This window comes from Oculina patagonica, chromosome 2 (assembly GCF_052425735.1).
Source record: "Oculina patagonica isolate OP01 chromosome 2, crgOcupat, whole genome shotgun sequence".
Classification (NCBI taxonomy): Eukaryota; Metazoa; Cnidaria; class Anthozoa; order Scleractinia; family Oculinidae; genus Oculina; species Oculina patagonica.
In genome coordinates, this window is record NC_135759.1 from 1,457,986 (window position 1) to 1,477,972 (window position 19,987).

A 19,987-nucleotide genomic window follows, 5' to 3' on the forward strand; every position below is an offset into this window, starting at 1 on the left:
AATTGCGTAAAAAACTGAATACTGTTGTTGTAACACGTTGTTTTGTAAAGTGCCTCTTGAATGCACTCGTCATTTACAAAATAAACAGTTTGCAAAATATGACGTTTTTTACATTCTTTTGAGCTGTGTCACTGGAAAGTCGGTTAAAATAAGCTCTTTTTATCAAACACAAAAGCCTCATTTATGTTTTTTAGCTTAAAAGTGCGTAAAAGGTTATAAATTTCTACGATAAAAAATTAACCGGAAAATGCAGTTTTACAAAGTGAGTGAAGTGCGTTGTCAGTCGCTCAGCTCGTTACGTGTTGCGTTCGCTCAGCCAGACATCCTGTTCTATTGTGACGTTTAAACAACAAAAGCGCACTTGGTGTGTTGCACGCAAATGTCTTGAAATGTATCTAAATACTGAGCCACGCTTCCTTTCAACATTTATCAAACTCGCTACAGTTTGTTTTCGTCAAACTTCAAAAGCAAAGTTCGAGCCTATTCACCCTTACCGAGCACGACAACATTTTGTATTGTAAACAATTCAGAACAAATATTCTAACCGCCTTTCAATAGAGCCCATTACACTGGAACATATTGCATTCATTCCATTACTACCATTTAGCAATCATTGACATAGTTTTAATAATCATACCGCCGTTAAATAAAGTTTTGCTATTTTTCACATGAAGCTTGTTCGCCTTACAGAGAGTCAATATGAAATTTCTTCCAAAAATATTTTTAGAAGGAATTGTTTTTAGGATTTGACATTTTTAGGTAATTGTGATGGGCATAAATAAAATTTCTTTTAAGTGCGTACGCAGTTAAAAAGAAAGTGAAACGTGTCAGCTAACCATACCTTCTACGTCGGTATAAATAATTGTCATAAATATTAACACATCTTTAACTTAAGATACGTTATATGAGTCATTTACTTATAGCTTTTTCAAAAAGTTACAAAGTGTTGTACGTAGTTCACAGTGAAGAGGGAAAACTGCCTAAAGGGAAGCTAATTAAGTTTTAAGAAACAACAAAAGCAATATCAGATTGAAAATGATACAGTGAAAATTTTTTGAAAATAAAATATATTTATTCTCTAAATTTCTGTTCTTCCGAGAATCATGTCAGAAAGTAATAACAATAAGCTAAAACCACTGTATAGTCAGTCTTTATAGTTACCAGGTTATTTCACCGGTGTTAGGTTTATAGCTTAGACCACTTAAGTTAATTTTTCCGTTTCAGCACGAGTAATATGTAATTTGTTCGATGACGCTGAAAACTGAAGCAGGGTCGTCACTTTTTTTATCATTGCGGTTAAAGTGGTCATTTTCGTCTAGTTTGGCGATGTTTTCTTGATATTTTCGATAGAATATTAATATAAGAAATGGCTTGCCTTTAGTAATTAGTTTATTTTTAGGAAAACGAGCATGTTTTCAAGCACGCATAAAACTCAAGTATTACTGATCGATAATTAAGGTAAGAATACATTTTTGTGACCACTGTTTGATTTATGATCTTTGAAGAAACTATTTGTTGAATTACTAAATGATCAACTGAGATTTCGGACATTGTTTAGCGCAAGTCTTCCAAATGGAGCTTAATAGTGATAGCCCACCTTTCATAACTCAAATGCAGCCAGAAGCGATTTGTTTATTCGACTCAGTGATACGCATTGCTGAATCTAGTGATTGTTTTCTTTTACATGAATGCAGGTCTTAGACGAAAGAGTTTGAGCTAAGACACTGTTCAGCTTGTTCGTAAGACTCACACAGTTTTGTTCTTAATTTTGTGGTAAAATCAATTCCAAGAAGGTGATAACTGCAATTCAAATTAAGACACATTTCGTCAGCGCTTACAGTCCATATAAACTTCTTAAATTGACATAAACTTTATTGGCACTTTTGGAAAGCAAAAGTAATACATTTCCTTTTTCATCTTCTCATCATGAAGTACATTTTACATAATAAAAAACAAGCAAACAAACCAACAAACAAACTAACAAACAAACAAACAGAGAAACAAAAAAAAAAAATAAACACCACTCTTCACTTTAAGCTTTTTCACCAGAATGTTTGTTTATATAGTCAAAAAACAAATAACACTTTCTCGCATTATTATCATTCCAAGTAAGGAGGATTTCATTAGCAGTTAATTACATTTTGGTTTTAAAGACAATATCGTTTATGATGCACCCCTTAGAGGTTAAGCGTCTTCAATTTGGGTAAAAGAGCTTATTTTCGTGTCTAAATTACGATGCCATGTGACAGCTGTCTGACCAGCACACGTGTTATCATTGTTTTCTTCGATGACTTGACATAAATCGAATTATGCTCTGTAACATTATCCTAGTTTTTTTGTCCCGAATGTTTATTGTCATTGACGAAAGTTTTACGATGTATAAAACAAATGATGCAAAGAAGCAAAACCGAAATTTCATTATCTGTTGCAAAATGTCTAAGATTTTATAACCAGCGTGTATGAAACTCCAATCGGAAAGTAACGTGGCCAAGGCGTGTCGCCGAGTCATGATAAAAGAAATGCTCTGTGTCATTATTACAAACCTTGTCATTGTAGAGGGATTGTTATTTTTCCGGGGTAATGAGTATTTTATAATGAGTATATAAGTTTGAACGTTATTTCACCCCCAAGACTTTAAAGTAATCTCAAATATTAGTTTCAACAATACCAAAAGCAAAGGGTACCACATGGGAGTATTAGTCTAATTGGTGTTAAGTCAATTGAATAGTCACATATAAGAATTTATTCTAAGGATAAGAACCAGTTCTTAATGCAAAATAGCAGAATCCTATAAAATTACTGCTCAATAGCTTTCATTTGAATGGTAACACATAAGAGTTTTATCTACTGACTGAAAGTTAGAACACAAAAATTGACTGTCGGTTTAACCTGAAGAAAAGTACAAATATAACTGACACAGAAGAAAATCTAGGATAAAAAATAAATAAATCAGTAGAACATTCTTAAAGAGTAATAATAAGCTCTGCCGTTAATTCTGCTTCATATATTTTTAGTCGATGCGTAGTTGTTCGAGAAGAGAAAGTAAGGCACAGTAGTCTCCTTGTAAGACCGGTCCAATTGATCTTGTTTTTGAAAATGTTGACAGTACAAGGAACAGACATTAATGCAATTTCAAATTTCCTTAAAAACAGTCAAATTAATCAGTGAAAATTTTCATTATATTTCCCTTTGAACTTTCACTGAAGTCAAGAGTTACGTCACATTTTGGGAGATGTTATTACCAATCCAACTCCTCTGTAAGAAAAGGCATATTTACCGTCAATTACACTATCTAGCTATTAATTATTATTTTTTCTTTTACAATTTGAAAATAGAAATATTTTTTTTTCTTTCTGCCAGATTTTGCAATTTTTATGAGCTAACTGTGGTGGGTAGTGTGGCTTGGGCATGGATGACAATTGATAACAGAAATATTTGAATAATAATAAAAATTCCTGACTCATAAGTTGCTGGCATGTGTGGTTTTCCTGCTGTTAAAATTAATTTTACTTTGGTTATATAGATCGTCTATTCTGGTCCTAATTACAAGCCTACAATAATTCATTTCTGCTGCATTGTATTGAGGTGAACTTTGCTTTTCACTTTGTAGATGTAATTAGGATTAGGTGGTGTTTGTCTTGGCAGAATTATTGTTAACACTTTTAAACTTCCCTAGACACCGGATTACACCAATTGAATTTGAATTTGTAAACTTTGCACGGCTAATAGTTATGCCTGCAGTTCTATGTCACTGTTGCATTTTTTGGTCTGGCAAACTATGCTATTTTTATCTGTTTGCTTGTCTGAGGTTTGGCGGCAAAATGCCTCCTTTTAATAAGATAGAATGATATATGATAATAAATGAATTTTTGAGGTTCAAGTTTGTTTGCCCAAATTGATAACTAAATAAGCTGACTCACTGATGGAGGTTTTATTTGCATTTTAATAAGTTTTGTTTGCTCGAGGTCCTCGGATACTGTGGTTTTCTTCTGGAAAGGATCGATTTTATGTTACTCATTTGGAATGCTTTTGTTAAACCTGCATGCTCGTGAAAACGGAATCATTGTGGTTATTTTCACGGAAAAAAACAGGGGCAGCAATGCAAAAATTATGACAATGAAGGTCAAAGTTAAGAAATCAGTCAAGGTCCAGTCGGTGAAAAAAAAAATGTCGATAGAATTTTTTTTATTATTTTCCCCTTTTGTCAGTAGAGAAATTTACATCGATCTAAACTGACTTTCTTCATAAAATGCCCAGAAACTCCAGCCAGAAGATCACAGAATATAGAAAATAACTGATACACGATTTATTCTCATTTAATCGAACTGTAACCTTTATTAGTAGTTCTGATGGGTTTAGATATGTCTACGAGGCAAGTTGATGGTACGTATCTTAACATGGGGCAAAGCATGAACACTGTCGACATTTGACAAGCTCAAACAGCTACAAATATTTCACCTAGGAGATACCGCTGGCAAGTTTTTTCTCTTCAAAGTTGTGTTAGAAATTCTTTCAAACATTAATGATCAGATCAAGCCGATTGTGGCTTTAGCATAATTATGTTTATACGCGGCAAGTTTTGCAACACACAAGAGATGAGAGAAATCTATTTTTCAAGGCTAATCAGCCAGACCGCTTTAACAGAGACTGTCTTTAAAATGATTGATGGGACACACCTTGAGTTGGCAATTTAATGGCTGAATGACGTCAGGTCAATAACGATGATTTAAGTGAACCAAAGTTGAATATTAGTAGCAGCTTCAACAATAAGCTAACCAAATACGAAAACGAATGTGTAAGTCCACATGGATTAATTTTAGGGCATCAAGCACTGAAAGTTTCTGGCTCATTTACTTGACAAGAATTTAAGTGCGCAAACGGATATTGCAAGCTATTGTTGCGCAATTTGTCGCAGGAAGGAACAAAAAGATTGTTTCTGGTTTAGTTTTGATTGTTAACATTTCATTCATGCTTCAGCTCGTTGTTAATTCAATCATACATTTATCTCACAAGGTTTTGGAATAAAATGATTCATTTTTGCAGAATGGAATCACGCATGACCATAACTGAATCTTTTTTTTTTAACTTTACATCGTTTAAGGTTGAGCGGTAATAAAACAAACAGCAAAAATGAGCTGACTCATCCCAGGCGGATGTTCGCATTTGCATACGTATTGTTCTGTCGTCGTCCGCAGACAAACCCTCTGGTAAAAATTGATGGATTTATTGATTTCGGTGTCGTTTGTCTCGATTGCTATGGATCCACGGATATTTAAAACGGAAACGCAGTTGTTTATCGTAGTATAATATATTTTTTTACTTTTGTTTTGCGCCATTTTTTAAGTGTAATTAAATCGAGTAAATAAAAAAGTAAAGTAAAAAAGGACAGAAAAATAGGATTGAATAATTTTTCTTACCATAGAAAAGGATTCATACAAAACAACTACATACATAGATGAAGCTCGTGTTAGTTTTTTTTGTTTTGCCTCTTGATGAGTCTCTGACAAAGCGTTTTAAGTTTATTGATTATATTTTCTGTTTGCATTGCCACATGAACTCTGTAGGAGGTGGTTGTCGAATAAACATTGGCCATTTCTAAGGTTTTCCACAGGAATGAAATATTGAACTTCTTTATAGTTTAGTAATCGAGCAAATTTAGGGTTGGTTGTCAGAAAGGTTGTGGAAGAACATACTCTAAAGTAGTTTTGTGTGATCGGGATGCAAAATACAAACATTTCTGTAAGGGTCTTTGGTGTTCGAAGTTCCGTGCAATTGCAAGCAGTCAGCTAATATCCGGCCAACCCAAGTCTATTACTAAGATCTCTTCTGATGATGAATAGAATCTTGTAAAAATCCAAGTATCGAACGATCTCACACAATGTCAGTTACATTTCAAGGAAGAACGCATTGAATATAACTGAAAAAGATTATCTCTAGCTAGTTAAGCAGCCAATTGCTGTATAAAATCACATCACTTTGGAGAGCTGTCTAGTCTTTTATAAACTCATGGATACATCCTTAAAGGAATGTTTTTGTGTGCATCTTAAATATTAAATTGATCCCTGGCTATTCGTTCGACTTGTCCAAATTACATTTTCTTGTGCCACTAGTTCTGTAGCTGCGGTTTTTACAGGTATGAGGGAGGATAGCAAAGGTTATCGAACGTTAGTATCGAACGGTCTCACACAATGTCAGTTATATTTCACGGCAGAACGCTGTGAATATAACTGAAAAAGATTATCACTAGCTAGTTAAGCTGCCAATTGCTGTATAAAATCAAATCACTTTGGAGAGCTGTTTATTTTTTTTTCTAAGCTTAGGATATTTTTTTTAAGGAATGGTTTGGTGTGCGTTTTAAACATTAATTTGACCCTCGGGCTCTTCGTTCGACTTATCTAAAGTACATTTCCTTGTATCACTAAGTCGGTAACTGTGGTTTCGACAGGAATGAGGAACTGGAGAGCCGCGGTTATCAGTTTCTGAGAATGAAGAGAAAGTCTTATGATGACTTAGTCATTCTACTTGCGCTGCTGAAACCGCATGAAACGGAAGAAGAAACGATATAATTTGTAACGACCATATATTTACAGTTTACTCAAAATAAAAAGGCTAATAATAACCACTTGTTCCATTTTTGTTTAAAAGCAAGGGAGAAACCCTTTATATGGGCGCTTATATCACGCTACTCGGTATTTGACCACAAAAGCCAATAACTGATCAAGTTTATTTCCAGAAAAAGTACTCTTAGTTATTAGAGTACCTTGCAGTCCACCTAAATCAAACAATCAAACAGTGGACATGTTTCCTCGTTTTGTCGAGCCCTTTGGCCGAGGTCTACCTTTCTTACGTAAATAGTTTGGCTTACAAGACCTTAAAGTTAATGCTACCTTTATTATTCTTTAATTTCACGAATTGATTGTTATAAAATCACGTGAACATCATACGCGATGTACACAATGTAGTTCAGTCCTTTGCCGGAGACGAGGAACTGACCATGTGCATCGCATATGATGTTCACGTGATTTGATAATAGGGAGATTAAGCATGACGTTTATTTTTCCCGTAAACGGCAAAAATTCAACTTCTGCCGTTTGCCGTTCGGAATTTGGAAACGGAAATGAGTAGTTTTGTGTTTGTTGTGAATGTGGAATTTTTCCCTTTTTTATGAGGGATTGATTTTAAAATTTGATAAAATGGTAACAAAATGGTAGGCAAGCTCGCGTTTGCCGTTTTGTGCTGCATAACGTCATGCTTAATCTCTTTAAAAATTAATCCGTGAACGGATAAAAAATGCATGACAAAGGTACTCTCAAAAAACATCGTGAGTGGATTAAGTGTTTCTTTTCTTTCTTATGTTGAAATTTTCTTTTGAAGAACACTGAAGTACATGTTCAGTTGGTGTTGCGAAATCTATGACGTCATACCACCGTAACACTCGAACTTCACAATAGAAGGTGTGCCCCGGCAATGAATGTATGTTTGATTTTAAACCTACAATTTTTCCAAAGCACCTTTACCGAATATTGAGAATAGCCATATACAAAGTTTCGTATGAGAATATTAAAAGAGAGAAGACATGAACTGTGTCTTTTATTTCTTACTGTTGTAAAAAGTGATTTCAGTTACGCGAGTGAAAAAGTGTAAATGACCATCGACCATTGTACACGGAAAATTAATTCCGCAGATAGCAGTATGTGAAAATGGCACGGTATAACAAAGAGAGAAAAGAATTAACTTCCTATTCCATTTTTCATAAAATGTGGACAAAATGAGAGATAATACCGAAGAACTTTTAAACAGGGATTTTTGTTAAATGTTTGCAATGTTCCAATATGTTTTACTCCTAATATATTCAAGGTTATTACACAACAGAAGGTACCTATCATGAGTAGAATTTTGACAATACTGATTTATCCGCTTAAAAAAAGGAAAGCAATCAAGACTTTAAGCGCTGCCTACCACATCCGGGAAATCAGCACTATTTGGAGGATATTGAGGACACTAAATCTATATTCATATGGAGAGCAATGAGTCAGGGATTAAAATTAATCTCTAGGGACGACAATAAGACAAAAACAATTCAAAACAGTAATGAGTCAGGAGTTTTCTTTATTGTAAGAATTAACCCAAAATAACCAAAACCGATCATTATTTTACCATTAAAAAACCACATAACTTCGAGATAAAGCTATTAACTATGAGTCATGAGTCAGGAAATTTACTGAGACATATTTAAGCTCAGAACACTTGTTTTTCATTCTTAATTGCATAAGTTCAGGGCTGTACGTAACAAGAGGGAAGACGCGGCACTTGCCTCGTCAAGTACACCATTAAACAATAACTTTTATAGTTAGAAACATAAATAACAGTTAAACGAGATTGACCTTTCAGAAGAAATACCTTATAAAACTGCTAAAAATAGCGCTTGGGCATCTAGATTTCAAAATTTTCTGGTGTCCCCCAGAACCCCTTGCGGCTCGAGCCATCGTTAGGAACGTTTATACCGTTTCTTTACTTATCCTGCCAAATATTAAACAGTACATCTGTTATCAAGTCTGTTATTACACTTTCTAATATGAAGAGGTAATCACATGTCCAAATAAAAAAACAAAAGAATCAATAATCAAAAAAGTTGAAGTTTAAAATGTTTGCATGGGAGTGTTGAACTCAATCTAACTTGCATTCTGAACTAACGTCGCCGATTTTTTTACTCAATATTCATGTAAAGAGAGGAATTCACTAGAATGTATAGTTTGGCTTACTACAGCTTATCTGTCATCGGCCACTTGAACCATATTTTTAGTTATAAATAGTTTGTAATATTTTATCCTGAATAATATAATTATAATTGTAAAGAAGTTCGTAATTCAGCCGCTCCGTGGGCTGCGATGAGTTTACTAATAATCTATCTTCGAAATTGCTTAGATGAGATAGGTAGGATGTGGGGAAGAGGGATTTTAATTACATGCGTGCTACGCATTTTGTATAAGGTTTTAAATTTGTCATGTATTTGGTTTCATTCGAAAGCACATGGTACAGAATGCGCATAAATCCGCATGCTCCTAACCGCTGGCTCAATACACGACAACTCCTCCCCCTTAAGCCAGTCTTGTACCCCAAAAGTTTCCGGGAGAAAAAAAAAAAAAAAAAAAAGTCCAACACAACACGCTTACTAAAAGAAAAAAACTACATTTAGAGTCTGGTCCGTTTCTGCATGTTTGACCCATCTCTGTGATAAGGGTGTCGTAGTGTCTCGTTATTGGCTTGGTGCAAACGCAATGTTTATAAAAGTCGCTTTTGCAAATTAAACATTAAACAAAATCTACTGTGGTTTTTCTTTTGTACAGAGTTAGTTGATTCTTGTTCCGTTTCTCTTCAAAGTTGTGTTAAAAATCCTCTGTAACACTAAATAAAAGTTTTAAAATGATCAGATCAGGCAGATTGTGGCTTTAGTATAATTATGTTTACACGCGGCAAGTTGTGCAACACAAGAGATGAGAGAAATCTATTTTTCTAATCAGCCAGACCGCTTTAACAGAGACTGTCTTTAAAATGATTGATGGGACACACCTTGAGTTGGCAATTTAATGGCTGAATGACGTCAGGTCAATAACGATGATTAAAGTGAACCAAAGTTGAATATTAGTAGCAGCTTCAACAATAAGCTAACCAAATACGAAAACCAATGTGTAAGTCCACATGGATTAATTTTAGGGCATCAAGCACTGAAAGTTTCTGGTTCATTTACTTGACTAGAATTTAAGTGCGCAAACGAATATTGCAAGCTATTGTTGCGCAATTTGTCGTAGGAAGGAACAAAAAGATCGTTTCTGTTGTTAACATTTAATTCATGCTTCAGTTCGTTGTTACATCAATCATACATTTATCTCACAAGGTTTTGAAATAAAATGATTCATTTTTGCAGAATGGAATCACGCATGACCATAACTGAATCTTTTTTTTTTTGTCTTTACATCGTTTAAGGTTGAGCGGTAATAAAACAATCAGCAAAAATAAGCTGACTCATCCCAGGCGGATGTTCGTATTTGCATACGTATTGTTCTGTCGTCGTCCGCAAACAAACCCTCTGGCAAGGATTCATGGATTTAGTGATTTCAGTGTCGTTTGTCTCGAGTGCTATGGATCCACGGGTATTTAAAACGGAAACGCAGTTGTTTATCGTAGTATAATATATTTTTTTACTTTTGTTTTGCGCCATTTTTTAAGTGTAATTAAATCGAGTAAATAAAAAAGTAAAGTAAAAAAGGACAGAAAAGTAGGATTGAATAATTTTTCTTACCATAGAAAAGGATTCATACAAAACAACTACATACATAGATGAAGCTCGTGTTAGTTTATTTTGTTTTGCCTCTTGATGAGTCTCTGACAAAGCGTTTTAAGTTTATTGATTATATTTTCTGTTTGCATTGCCACATGAACTCTGTAGGAGGTGGTTGTCGATTAACTGAAAATAACTGAAAAAGATTATCACTAGCTAGTTAAGCTGCCAATTGCTGTATAAAATCAAATCACTTTGGAGAGCTGTTTATTTTTTTTTTTCTAAGCTTAGGATATGTGTTTTAAGGAATGGTTTGGTGTGCGTTTTAAACATTAATTTGACCCTCGGGCTCTTCGTTCGACTTGTCTAAAGTACATTTCCTTGTATCACTAAGTCGGTAACTGTGGTTTCGACAGGAATGAGGAACTGGAGAGCCGCGGTTATTCGTTTCTGAGAACATATGAAGAGAAAGTTTTATGATGGCTAAGTCATTCTACTTGCGCTGCTGAAACCGCATGAAACGGAAGAAGAAACGATATAATTTGAATGAAGAGAAAGTTTTATGATGACTAAGTCATTCTACTTGCGCTGCTGAAACCGCATGAAACGGAAAAAGAAACGATATAATTTGTAACGGTCTATTTACAGTTAACTCAAAATGAAAAGGCTAATAATAACCACTTGTTCCATTTTTGTTTGAAAGCAACTGAAGAAACCGTACCACAAAAGCCAATAACTGATCAAGTTTATTTCCAGAAGAAAGTATTCGTAGTTATAAGAGTACCTTGCAGTCCACCTACATCGAACAATCAAACATGTTTCCAGCATGTGTCTGGAAACATGTTTCCTCGTTTGCAGGGCCTTTAGCTGAAGGTGATCTATCTTTCTTACGTAAATAGTTTGGATTACAAGTCCTTAAAGGTAATGCTACCTTTATTATTCTTTCACGGATGGATTGTTATAAAATCACGCAAACATCATACGCGATGTACACAATGTAGTTCAGTCCTTTGCCGGAGACAAGGAACTGAACATGTGCATCGCATATGATGTTCACGTGATTTGATAATAGGGAGATTAAGATTGACGTTTATTTTTCCCGTAAACGGCAAAAATTCAACTTCTGCCGTTTGCCGTTCGGAATTCGGAAACGGAAATGAGTAGTTTTGTGTTTGTTGTGAATGTGGAATCTTTTCCTTTTTTATGAGGGATTGATTTTAAAATTTGATAAAATGGTAACAAAATGGTAGGCAAGCTCGCGTTTGCCGTTTTGTGCTGCATAACGTCATACTTAATATAATCCGTGAACGGATAAGAAATGCATGACATACTCTCAAAAAACATCGTGGGTGGATTAAGTGTTTCTTTTCTTTCTTATGTTGAAATTTTCTTTTGAAGAACACTGAAGTACATGTTCAGTTGGTGTTGCGAAATCTATGACGTCATACCACCGTAACACTCGAACTTCACAATAGAAAGTGTGCCCCGGCAATGAATGTATGTTTGATTTTAAACCTACAATTTTTCCAAAGCACCTTTACCGAATATTGAGAATAGCCATATACAAAGTTTCGTATGAAAATATTAAAAGAGAGAAGACATGAACTGTGTCTTTTATTTCTTACTGTTGTAAAAAGTGATTTCAGTTACGCGAGTGAAAAAGTGTAAATGACCATCGACCATTGTACACGGAAAATTAATTCCGCAGATAGCAGTATGTGAAAATGGCACGGTATAATAAAGAGAGAAAAGAATTAACTTCCTATTATATTTTTCATAAAATGTGGATAAAATTAGAGATAATACTGAAGAACCTTTAAACAGGGATTTATGTTGAATGTTTGCAATGTTCCAATATGTTTTACTCCTAATATATTCAAGGTTATTACACAACAGAAGGTACCTATCATGAGTAGAATTTTGACAATACTGATTTATCCGCTTAAAAACCACATCCGGGAATGGCGTTTCAAAGAACCTTTCTGTCAGCACGTTCAACGTTAAATGCATGAATTAATTGCGGTTTAATATCAGAATGGAGTGAACGAGTTACGGAAACACGTCACCGATCACTTCGAGAATGATCACTACACCTCATTACTATTCGGTAAAAAGGATCGGGCAGTTAGAATGTAACGCAACTATTGTTGAACAAGAAAAGGAAATAACGATACCAGGCCCGTCTATAAAACCACATGGCTTCTTGTTGTTAACTTATCGTGTATCAAGTTACGCGTAATTAGAGCAGTTTTCAATTGAGTGTCGTAAAACCAAAACCAAAGTAATTACTCTGGCCAATCACAAAGGACACAGACAATCCAGTGAACCAATCAAAACTCGAAGCAAATACATGTAGCTGGCACGAAGCGCGGGAAAACGTGCGCGAGCGAGTCACGATTGGTTTTGGTCTTACTTGTGATTGGCTGAGAAAGTGGCGCGAGATTTTTAAACCAATCACTAAGCGTAGTAATGCAAAACCAAATTAAAGCAAACGCAATTTACTTTCGACACTCAAGTGAAAACCGCTCTAAAACTATACGAGTCGTCATTTATTCACAACATAGAACATATGTATGTGTAAATTGTTGAATAAAATATAGTCATAAAAGCTGTTGATTTTAATATCCGACAGCATAAATGGCTAATAAGTTAAGTGATGCACACATTTTCACGTTGAATTAAAAGTGCCAGAAATATCGAAAGCTAGTGTTCATTCTGCTCAAAGTTTCTGGAGTGACAAACTGCTCTAGACCCCACCGCACTATTTGCAAAGAAGGCTAAAAATGATTTGAATGCATTACCTCCGCGTTACCTAGTGCGAGGTTCTAACATCAAAACTATTCAGTTTTAACCAATAATAAAAACATTAGAACATCACTCCAGCAGTCGTGTGAAATTAGTGCCCTCTCTGGCAGAAATATGTGATGATTATAAAGATTTGCAAAACTTGTGAGAAATCCAAATATCTCGATAAAACTCCAAGAACCTTGATACAAACTTGCCTAGTTCCTATACGGCTTTTTTCCCCCAGGCCTTCACGGTATTACTGACGTCACTACTCGTTTCGGTGACCTATTGACCGCGACGAAGATAGAGACCTAGGAACTAGGCAAGATACAAACGTCTTGCTAACTAATCTGCGTGCAGACTTCGGCTCCTATTTCTTAAGAAATAGAAGGCGTCAGCACACTGATTACTCACTTATCATGTTGTTTAATAAATTATCCTACCAACAAATAATTAAAAGCCTGGAGAAAGTATCCTAACGAAATTAAAACAGCTGTTTTCCTTCTAGTTTTTTTTAAGGGCATTATTTTCATACATGTCCTTTATTACCGATTTCCTCAACGTTAGCAGCATCAATTCTGCGAAACGGGCCTCAGTTTCATTTCAGTACGTTTAAGTGAGTAGTAATGTCCTCGAAAGGTGTACCAGTTAACTCCGTCAGCATGAGAGCTATGCTGTCCGCCATGATACAGTCCGTTGAGGTTTGAGGCATGACAAGTACGATACCACCAGGCACCTTTATATGCAACAGCGCAGCTTCCACCTGCAGGATCATTGTCGTTGTCTTTCGTGGAAAACTGCATGCCACTGTCAGCACAACAAAGAAGGCATAAGTCAAAGGAACAACAATAACAAAAACAGAAACATTAACAACAATCAAACAATAAAACGAAAATAACAACAAAAACAAAAATAGGTCACCAAGGGTGACATGAGTCTAATGCCGTATGGCATAGTGATACAGATTGCGCGGTTTTCGTAAGCCGGTTAAAATTGGTTAGAGGTTTGTGTTCGGGAGTTTAATTTAAAATGCTTATAGCAAGCTAGGGGCATCGTGGATGATTATGGATGAAAACGAAACAGTCATAAATGTTATATGCTTCACAAAATGTAAAGTATGAACAGGAGTTGATGTTACTTCTTCCGTATTGTCCGTAAAAGCAGAAACGATTAAACATTTGGACAAGATTGCGTGACGATTAACAAAAAGCATGTTCATTACAACAAGGGTTGAAGAACTTCACATCGTTTTCTTTCAGATTTTTCACCATTTTGATGATGACTCTTGAAACAGATTTTGCAATAAAAGCACTTGAAATAGTGACTGTTACTCCATTGTACTGTAAGCACTTAGTGACAGATTTTCCTAAAAACGGGTGTAAATGCTCACGTCAATATAATGATGACCTTTTGAACGCTGGAAACTAGGCAATTATTATCGAGCTACCATACACAGGAGCGAAGACTGTTTATCATGATGTACAAATTTCGCGAATCATCACTTCTATATCAATGTAACCATTTTATGATTTTTCTAGCTGTAAGAAGAACTTAAGATCTCTGAGAGTCGTAAAAGCATGAAATTCGATTTCAGTGTATGGCAAAGGCCGGGACAGTGTAATACTGCAAAGCGGCCAAACAAACGCATTTTGATTTAGTCGCGTAACTTGATTTACATTTATCCATGTACATCTTTTATTTTTGAAGGTTTTGTTTGCACTGTAAAGAAAAAATTGGTCAAAATTCGAATGACTTAAATACAAAAACCGAGGTAAAGTTTTCTATTCTTTAAAACAAAATAAATATTTGGTCGCATTGTGTAAATAAACGCGAGTCGCCGTCGAAATATTTTTTCTCAAAGACGTCTTGCTTTTTAAGCAAGACGAAAACACAAGTGCTTAACTGATCTGAAAACGAAGATTTATTTTCACAAAAAGCTTACAAATGTCTTAACTGGAAAATTATTTCGTCCTGTTCAAGTGTTGAATAATCGTGAGTTGAGAAAGAACTTTTAATTATGCGTGGGAACACGTGTCGCTGATTGGCTTTTTTTAATTGAAACTAATCGTGCGTGTCCGTACGGAGTCCGTTCTTGCAGCTGATCATTGTTTTCTACATTACAGCGAACGATTATCGATCCCGAACCATTCCCTTGGGATTGCTAACAGCTTTTTTCATATAACAAAGAGTCTAATGCGCATGCGCAAAGCGCACGCAAGCATTAGACTCAAAAATGTCAGCAAAAGTGATAAAAAAATGAACATGAAAATGGAAAGGAGTAAATAACAATTAAAACGGCAATGACATAACCATTTAGTGTATAACGTGCATGTTTTGTAAAAGATTCGTTCTTTTTATTAATTTTATAATTTATAATCGGTAAGTTTAAGTCTATCGTTGGATCCAGTACAATCTCCATTTCCTGGTTATACCCAACGACATATGTTTTGTAAGGAAAACCATGTATTCATTTGACTCATTTTTTGATGTTTATTTCTGCTATTTAAATTAGGCTCTGACTGTATTAATATTGTCACTCAGTGTCACTCTAAGGATCAAAATTTAGATCTTAGGCATCAAAAATAAAAAATATAATCATGCCATGATTAACATTGAAAATATAAAACTCAGTGAAAAAAGAGAAAGCTCACACAACTCCTGATTAAGGCTACATCCAACTTTGAAATTCAGGGGTTATTTCCAGGGTTAACTAAACTTTTAACAATGACGCTTTAGATGTAATGAATATGATCAATTTACTTTTGTTTGCATTATTTGCCTAATTAACTGCCAGTTCTTACTTTGCTGACTGACTGGTCTCGTACATCATGTCACCAGCCGTGCCACTGTATCCTCCAATCAAAAGCCGGTACTTATCTCCCTCGTCTGCCACCTTAAAAGTCGTGTACTCAGCGTATTTGATGGCGTCATCAAAGTCTTCCAAGTCAACTCTCAGCATGACGTCATCAGCGGCTGTCAAACGGTGAAGATTGTCGTTTCCAAGCCAGAACTCGCCGTTCAGATCTCCAAACCCGTTTTTGTAGGATTTCCATCCGAGATAAAAGTCAACGGAGCCGTTTAAACGCTTCTGAAAAACGGTCCAACCTCCACCGTCCGTGGCCATGTCACAAAACACTTGTATTGGTTTGCCGCCATCTGGATTGATAGTGTACACCCCACTGGTTGTGAAACCATCTTTTAGCAAGCGGGAACAGCTCTTAGGCTCTGCAAAATGTCCATGACCATGTAAATATTATGAAATGTTCATAACCTGTATTACCTTAAAACAGTTTAAGTAATAATCAGAGTAACATACTGCAAGGTTTTCCCGCATAGCCATCGTCGCAAATGCAGGTGAAAGTTTCAGCTTGGTAGTCAGGAATACAGACTCCTTTGTCACCGCAAGGAAAGGGTCCGGTCTCACAGATACTCTGTTCAGAAATGAATAAATTAAGAAAGAGTTAAAAACAAAACGAGTATAAAATGGCGCTTGAGTGTTTGGGGTTCATGGCTGTACAAGGTTAATTTGGAATGGAAGCGGGAGGGGGGAGGGGAGTGAAAGTTACCACAATAGTGCGTCGTTTTCCTTCTAAAAGACGGGGCACACCGAAAGTGAAGTTTGCGTCATTCTCAGTTCCTGCTTTCATGATCACAGGCACCAAAATAGCGTCAAGCAACTTGCAGATACAAGAAGAAGAGCAGCCGCCCGATAGGCCAGAACCCGCTCATATTGCTAGAAATTGGATCCTGATCCAAACTAAAGGCAAATACAAGACCCAGGGGCATCTATCTGACGTGAAAAATTAAAAGTCACATTTCACGATCGCATCAAGAAGCATACTTAAGGAAGAATAATTTTCAGAAATAACATAATTTTGAGCATAATTTAGAAAAACTCGGCCACTCCTAGTGGCATAATATAATAGTTTTAATAGCACAGTCGATAAAGGCCCTCAACCTCGTTCTCACGGTCTCTCTCTCTCTTCACCCGCCTCCCCTGGAGCTGGCGGGAATAGAGAGACCCTGGGAAGGAGCTTGAGTATTTCTTAAGTAACTGAAGCTTCTCGGCATTTTTTAAGCGTCGAAAATTTTTATGTCCAATACTTAAAATTATAAATCTCAAAAAATCACGTTCTACTCAGTTTAAGATTGCCTTTGATTCATCTGTGTTTTAACAACAACAAAAAATAATTAATTAAATTTCTTCACGTTAAAACGTGAAGAAAGTTTATTAATTTTTAGTTGTGTCAGGTTTTATTCTTGAACTTTCTTCTAGTTATTAAATTCAAGGAACTCTAAACAAATTCAATATCCCAGCGTGCATTAAAAATCTGAAGGACCAAACAAATTAAATTGATTGCTTTAAATTTTGTAGCAAATTCTTGCTGCAAAATGGTTTCGGCATCCGTCTTGCCATACATGTGTCTAACAAAAAGTAACGGGTCTCTATCACTAAAACGAACGTCACCTTTTCATTTTATATCTTTGTTTTAACTTTGAGAAAAGAAATTAAGTCAGTTAGTTGACGTCCGTATCCCTAGGTGATGGTAAGCTACAAACAATAAACTCTTTTTGGCCGATTTACTTCAACATCCAGCAAATGTATCCTTGTTGAAGAGTAAAATGTTACCATTTACCTGAAAACTTAACCTGCCTTTTAACACAAAGTATTAATTATTTGACCTAAGTTTTGCTGTAGAATTTTAAATCTAAAATATTAATATTAATATTTCACACCAAAATATTTATGATACACGATAAATGAATACGATAGATCGAGATAGATTTTGGTCAACTAAAGTGATGTTAAACTATTAGACTTGATAACGCCTATTTTGATCTAATGTTGAAATTTTGGCTTCAATGTTTCATTTGATATTTGGTTCTCTTGTAACTACTAAAATATAATGATAGTTTTATTCTGGCTAAAGTTTAAAATTACCTGTATTCCTCGGTAGATAAGTTTACTATCTTCAGTGAAATTCTTCAAGCCAACAAATCGATCAGAATCGCTTAGTTGACACTTAAATCTCTTCTTGTCTTCTGTGGGTCCAAAGTTGTACGACAAACAGCGAATTTCCTTGACGCATGCAAACTGACAAGAAATCTCTGAGTCCAGTTCGGTTTCGTTAATCACACTTCCATTTAGTTTTCGTCCAATTACGGCTCTTGCAAAATTGATTGCTTTAAAGCTTGGTTTAGTAAAACGATTTGATCCGCTCACTGTACATACAAAGAATGCAAAATACAGAAGATACATCTTATTCTTCTATGGTACGAATGAAAAGAGAATCGTCCCTCTTTCCAAAGTTAGGCAGATGTTAGGCAAAAATTGTTAAATATTAATTGATTTTCATTGCTAATAATTGCACTGCTTGACCACCCACTGTATGTGAGCAGAAGCTCCTCTAAATAATTTCATTGCTGCCATAAGTACAATAAAAAGGGGACAATAAATGACGTCATTGAAGTGAAAAAATGATCCTCGCGATCAATTTTATTTAGAAAAGCCAATTGCTTGGTTTCATCCTAAATTCATATAATTATGTGTTCATTCATATACCGTGTACATAACTAAATGACATCGTTGGAGTAAAGGAACGCCAAGCGGCTGTAATTCTCTTTCATTCTCTAGATCAAAATAAAAATTCTCCAAATTGTTGTTCTTATATTTCCTGTAATCCTTGTTGTGAGAGTTTGGTTTTCTGAGGTGATCAGGCCTTTAATAAAAACAGAAAAATGAGAAGTTTCTTCTATAGGCAATATTCTAATCGACCACAATAATATTTAACGTCATGTCAGGTCAAAACTCTAAATCTGAATAAGGAATTTAACTTTCATTTGTGTTTAACCTCATTGCAAATAATATATACGACTAAAAAACTAATTTCACCTTTAACCGCGTCAGTTGGTGGCTACTATTGATTTGAACGTATATTCGAAGGTTATGTAGCGACCGAACTGGACTGCACTAAAATCTTACCCATTGGAGTAGGGAGTGTTTATTAGACTAACAGGAGTTCAAAACAACGCATTTCTCCCAAATGCTTTAAATCGTTTTTAGACCATCTGGAGTATTATTAAAGCTCTGTTGATTAATGTTAGGCTGTGATATGGAATTTTTAACTTTTCATGGCAGGGCCGTATCCAGACCTTTGCCATAGACGAGGCGAGATCTTGCAAGGGGGTTCTGGGGGCATGTCCTCCAGAAAATGGTCATTTTCCGCAACACTTAGGTCTTTAAGGTTCATGTGAAGTTGTCCTTTAATTCCTTTTAGTAGCCAAACGTTTTAGGATTTTAGCGATCTTGGGCGGATTTTCGAAAACTATAGGGATGAAACCTGTGTCAATATTTTGTTTGTTTGGAAGTGCCGAAAGGGTTAAACTAATGGTTAAAAAGTAAAAACGCAATTTTTCAAACATTGTAGGGGAAGTAAATAGAAAAACTCCGAATATCTTAGAAGCAGGGAACAGCCAACTAGAAATTTTTAGCCGTTCTACACTTCTCCATATGATAATTTTAATCTCCAAAAAAAGAACGCTTGGAACAGAGACACGTGTAATGCAATAGTAAGAATGCACAGCAGACACTCAAAAAACATAATTCACAATGGTAATAGGACTGATTGGAGTCCAATTCGGTCTGTAATCATAGGAGTTAATAAATCGGACGACCGCGAAACGTGAGTTCGATTTGTTAATTTGCAAATGACGCGTAAACTATCCTAGGTCAGGTCCTAGGTATTACACTGTCCAATTACAACAATGGCGCGAACACCGTTCTATTAGTTCTCAAATCGGGCTGCAGATGAACAAACACGTTCGAGAATTTTGTTATAGTTTTCCTTAAAGACTGTGGTTCAAAAAGGCTTGTTATAATTTGGTATTTTCCTTTGTTCTGGTGTATGGTAATAATAATAA

At 35.4% G+C, this 19,987-nt stretch overlaps 1 protein-coding gene across 1 annotated transcript; it reads right to left on the minus strand.

Moving 5' to 3' along the window:
* Window positions 1-11,771: 11,771 nt before the first annotated feature.
* On the minus strand, window positions 11,772-18,326 carry LOC144642544 (microfibril-associated glycoprotein 4-like). Its single transcript, XM_078501519.1, has 4 exons — window positions 18,009-18,326; window positions 16,383-16,497; window positions 15,868-16,291; window positions 11,772-13,873 (listed from the first exon to the last, which is right to left on the minus strand). The coding sequence occupies exons 1-4, from the start codon at window positions 18,324-18,326 to the stop codon at window positions 13,639-13,641; spliced, it is 1,092 nt and encodes a 363-aa protein (XP_078357645.1). The 3' UTR covers window positions 11,772-13,638.
* Between the last annotated feature and the right edge of the window lie 1,661 nt (window positions 18,327-19,987).

Bases quoted from the DNA above. Each gene is read 5' to 3' on its own strand.
- LOC144642544 (XM_078501519.1), bottom strand. From the start codon at position 18,326: ATGTATCTTCTGTATTTTGCATTCTTTGTATGTACAGTGAGCGGATCA. The intron at 16,498-18,008 runs GTAATTTTAAAC...ATTTCTGAACAG, and splicing joins TTATCTACCGAGGAATACAG to AGTATCTGTGAGACCGGACC. The intron at 16,292-16,382 runs GTATGTTACTCT...GACATTTTGCAG, and splicing joins CTATGCGGGAAAACCTTGCA to AGCCTAAGAGCTGTTCCCGC.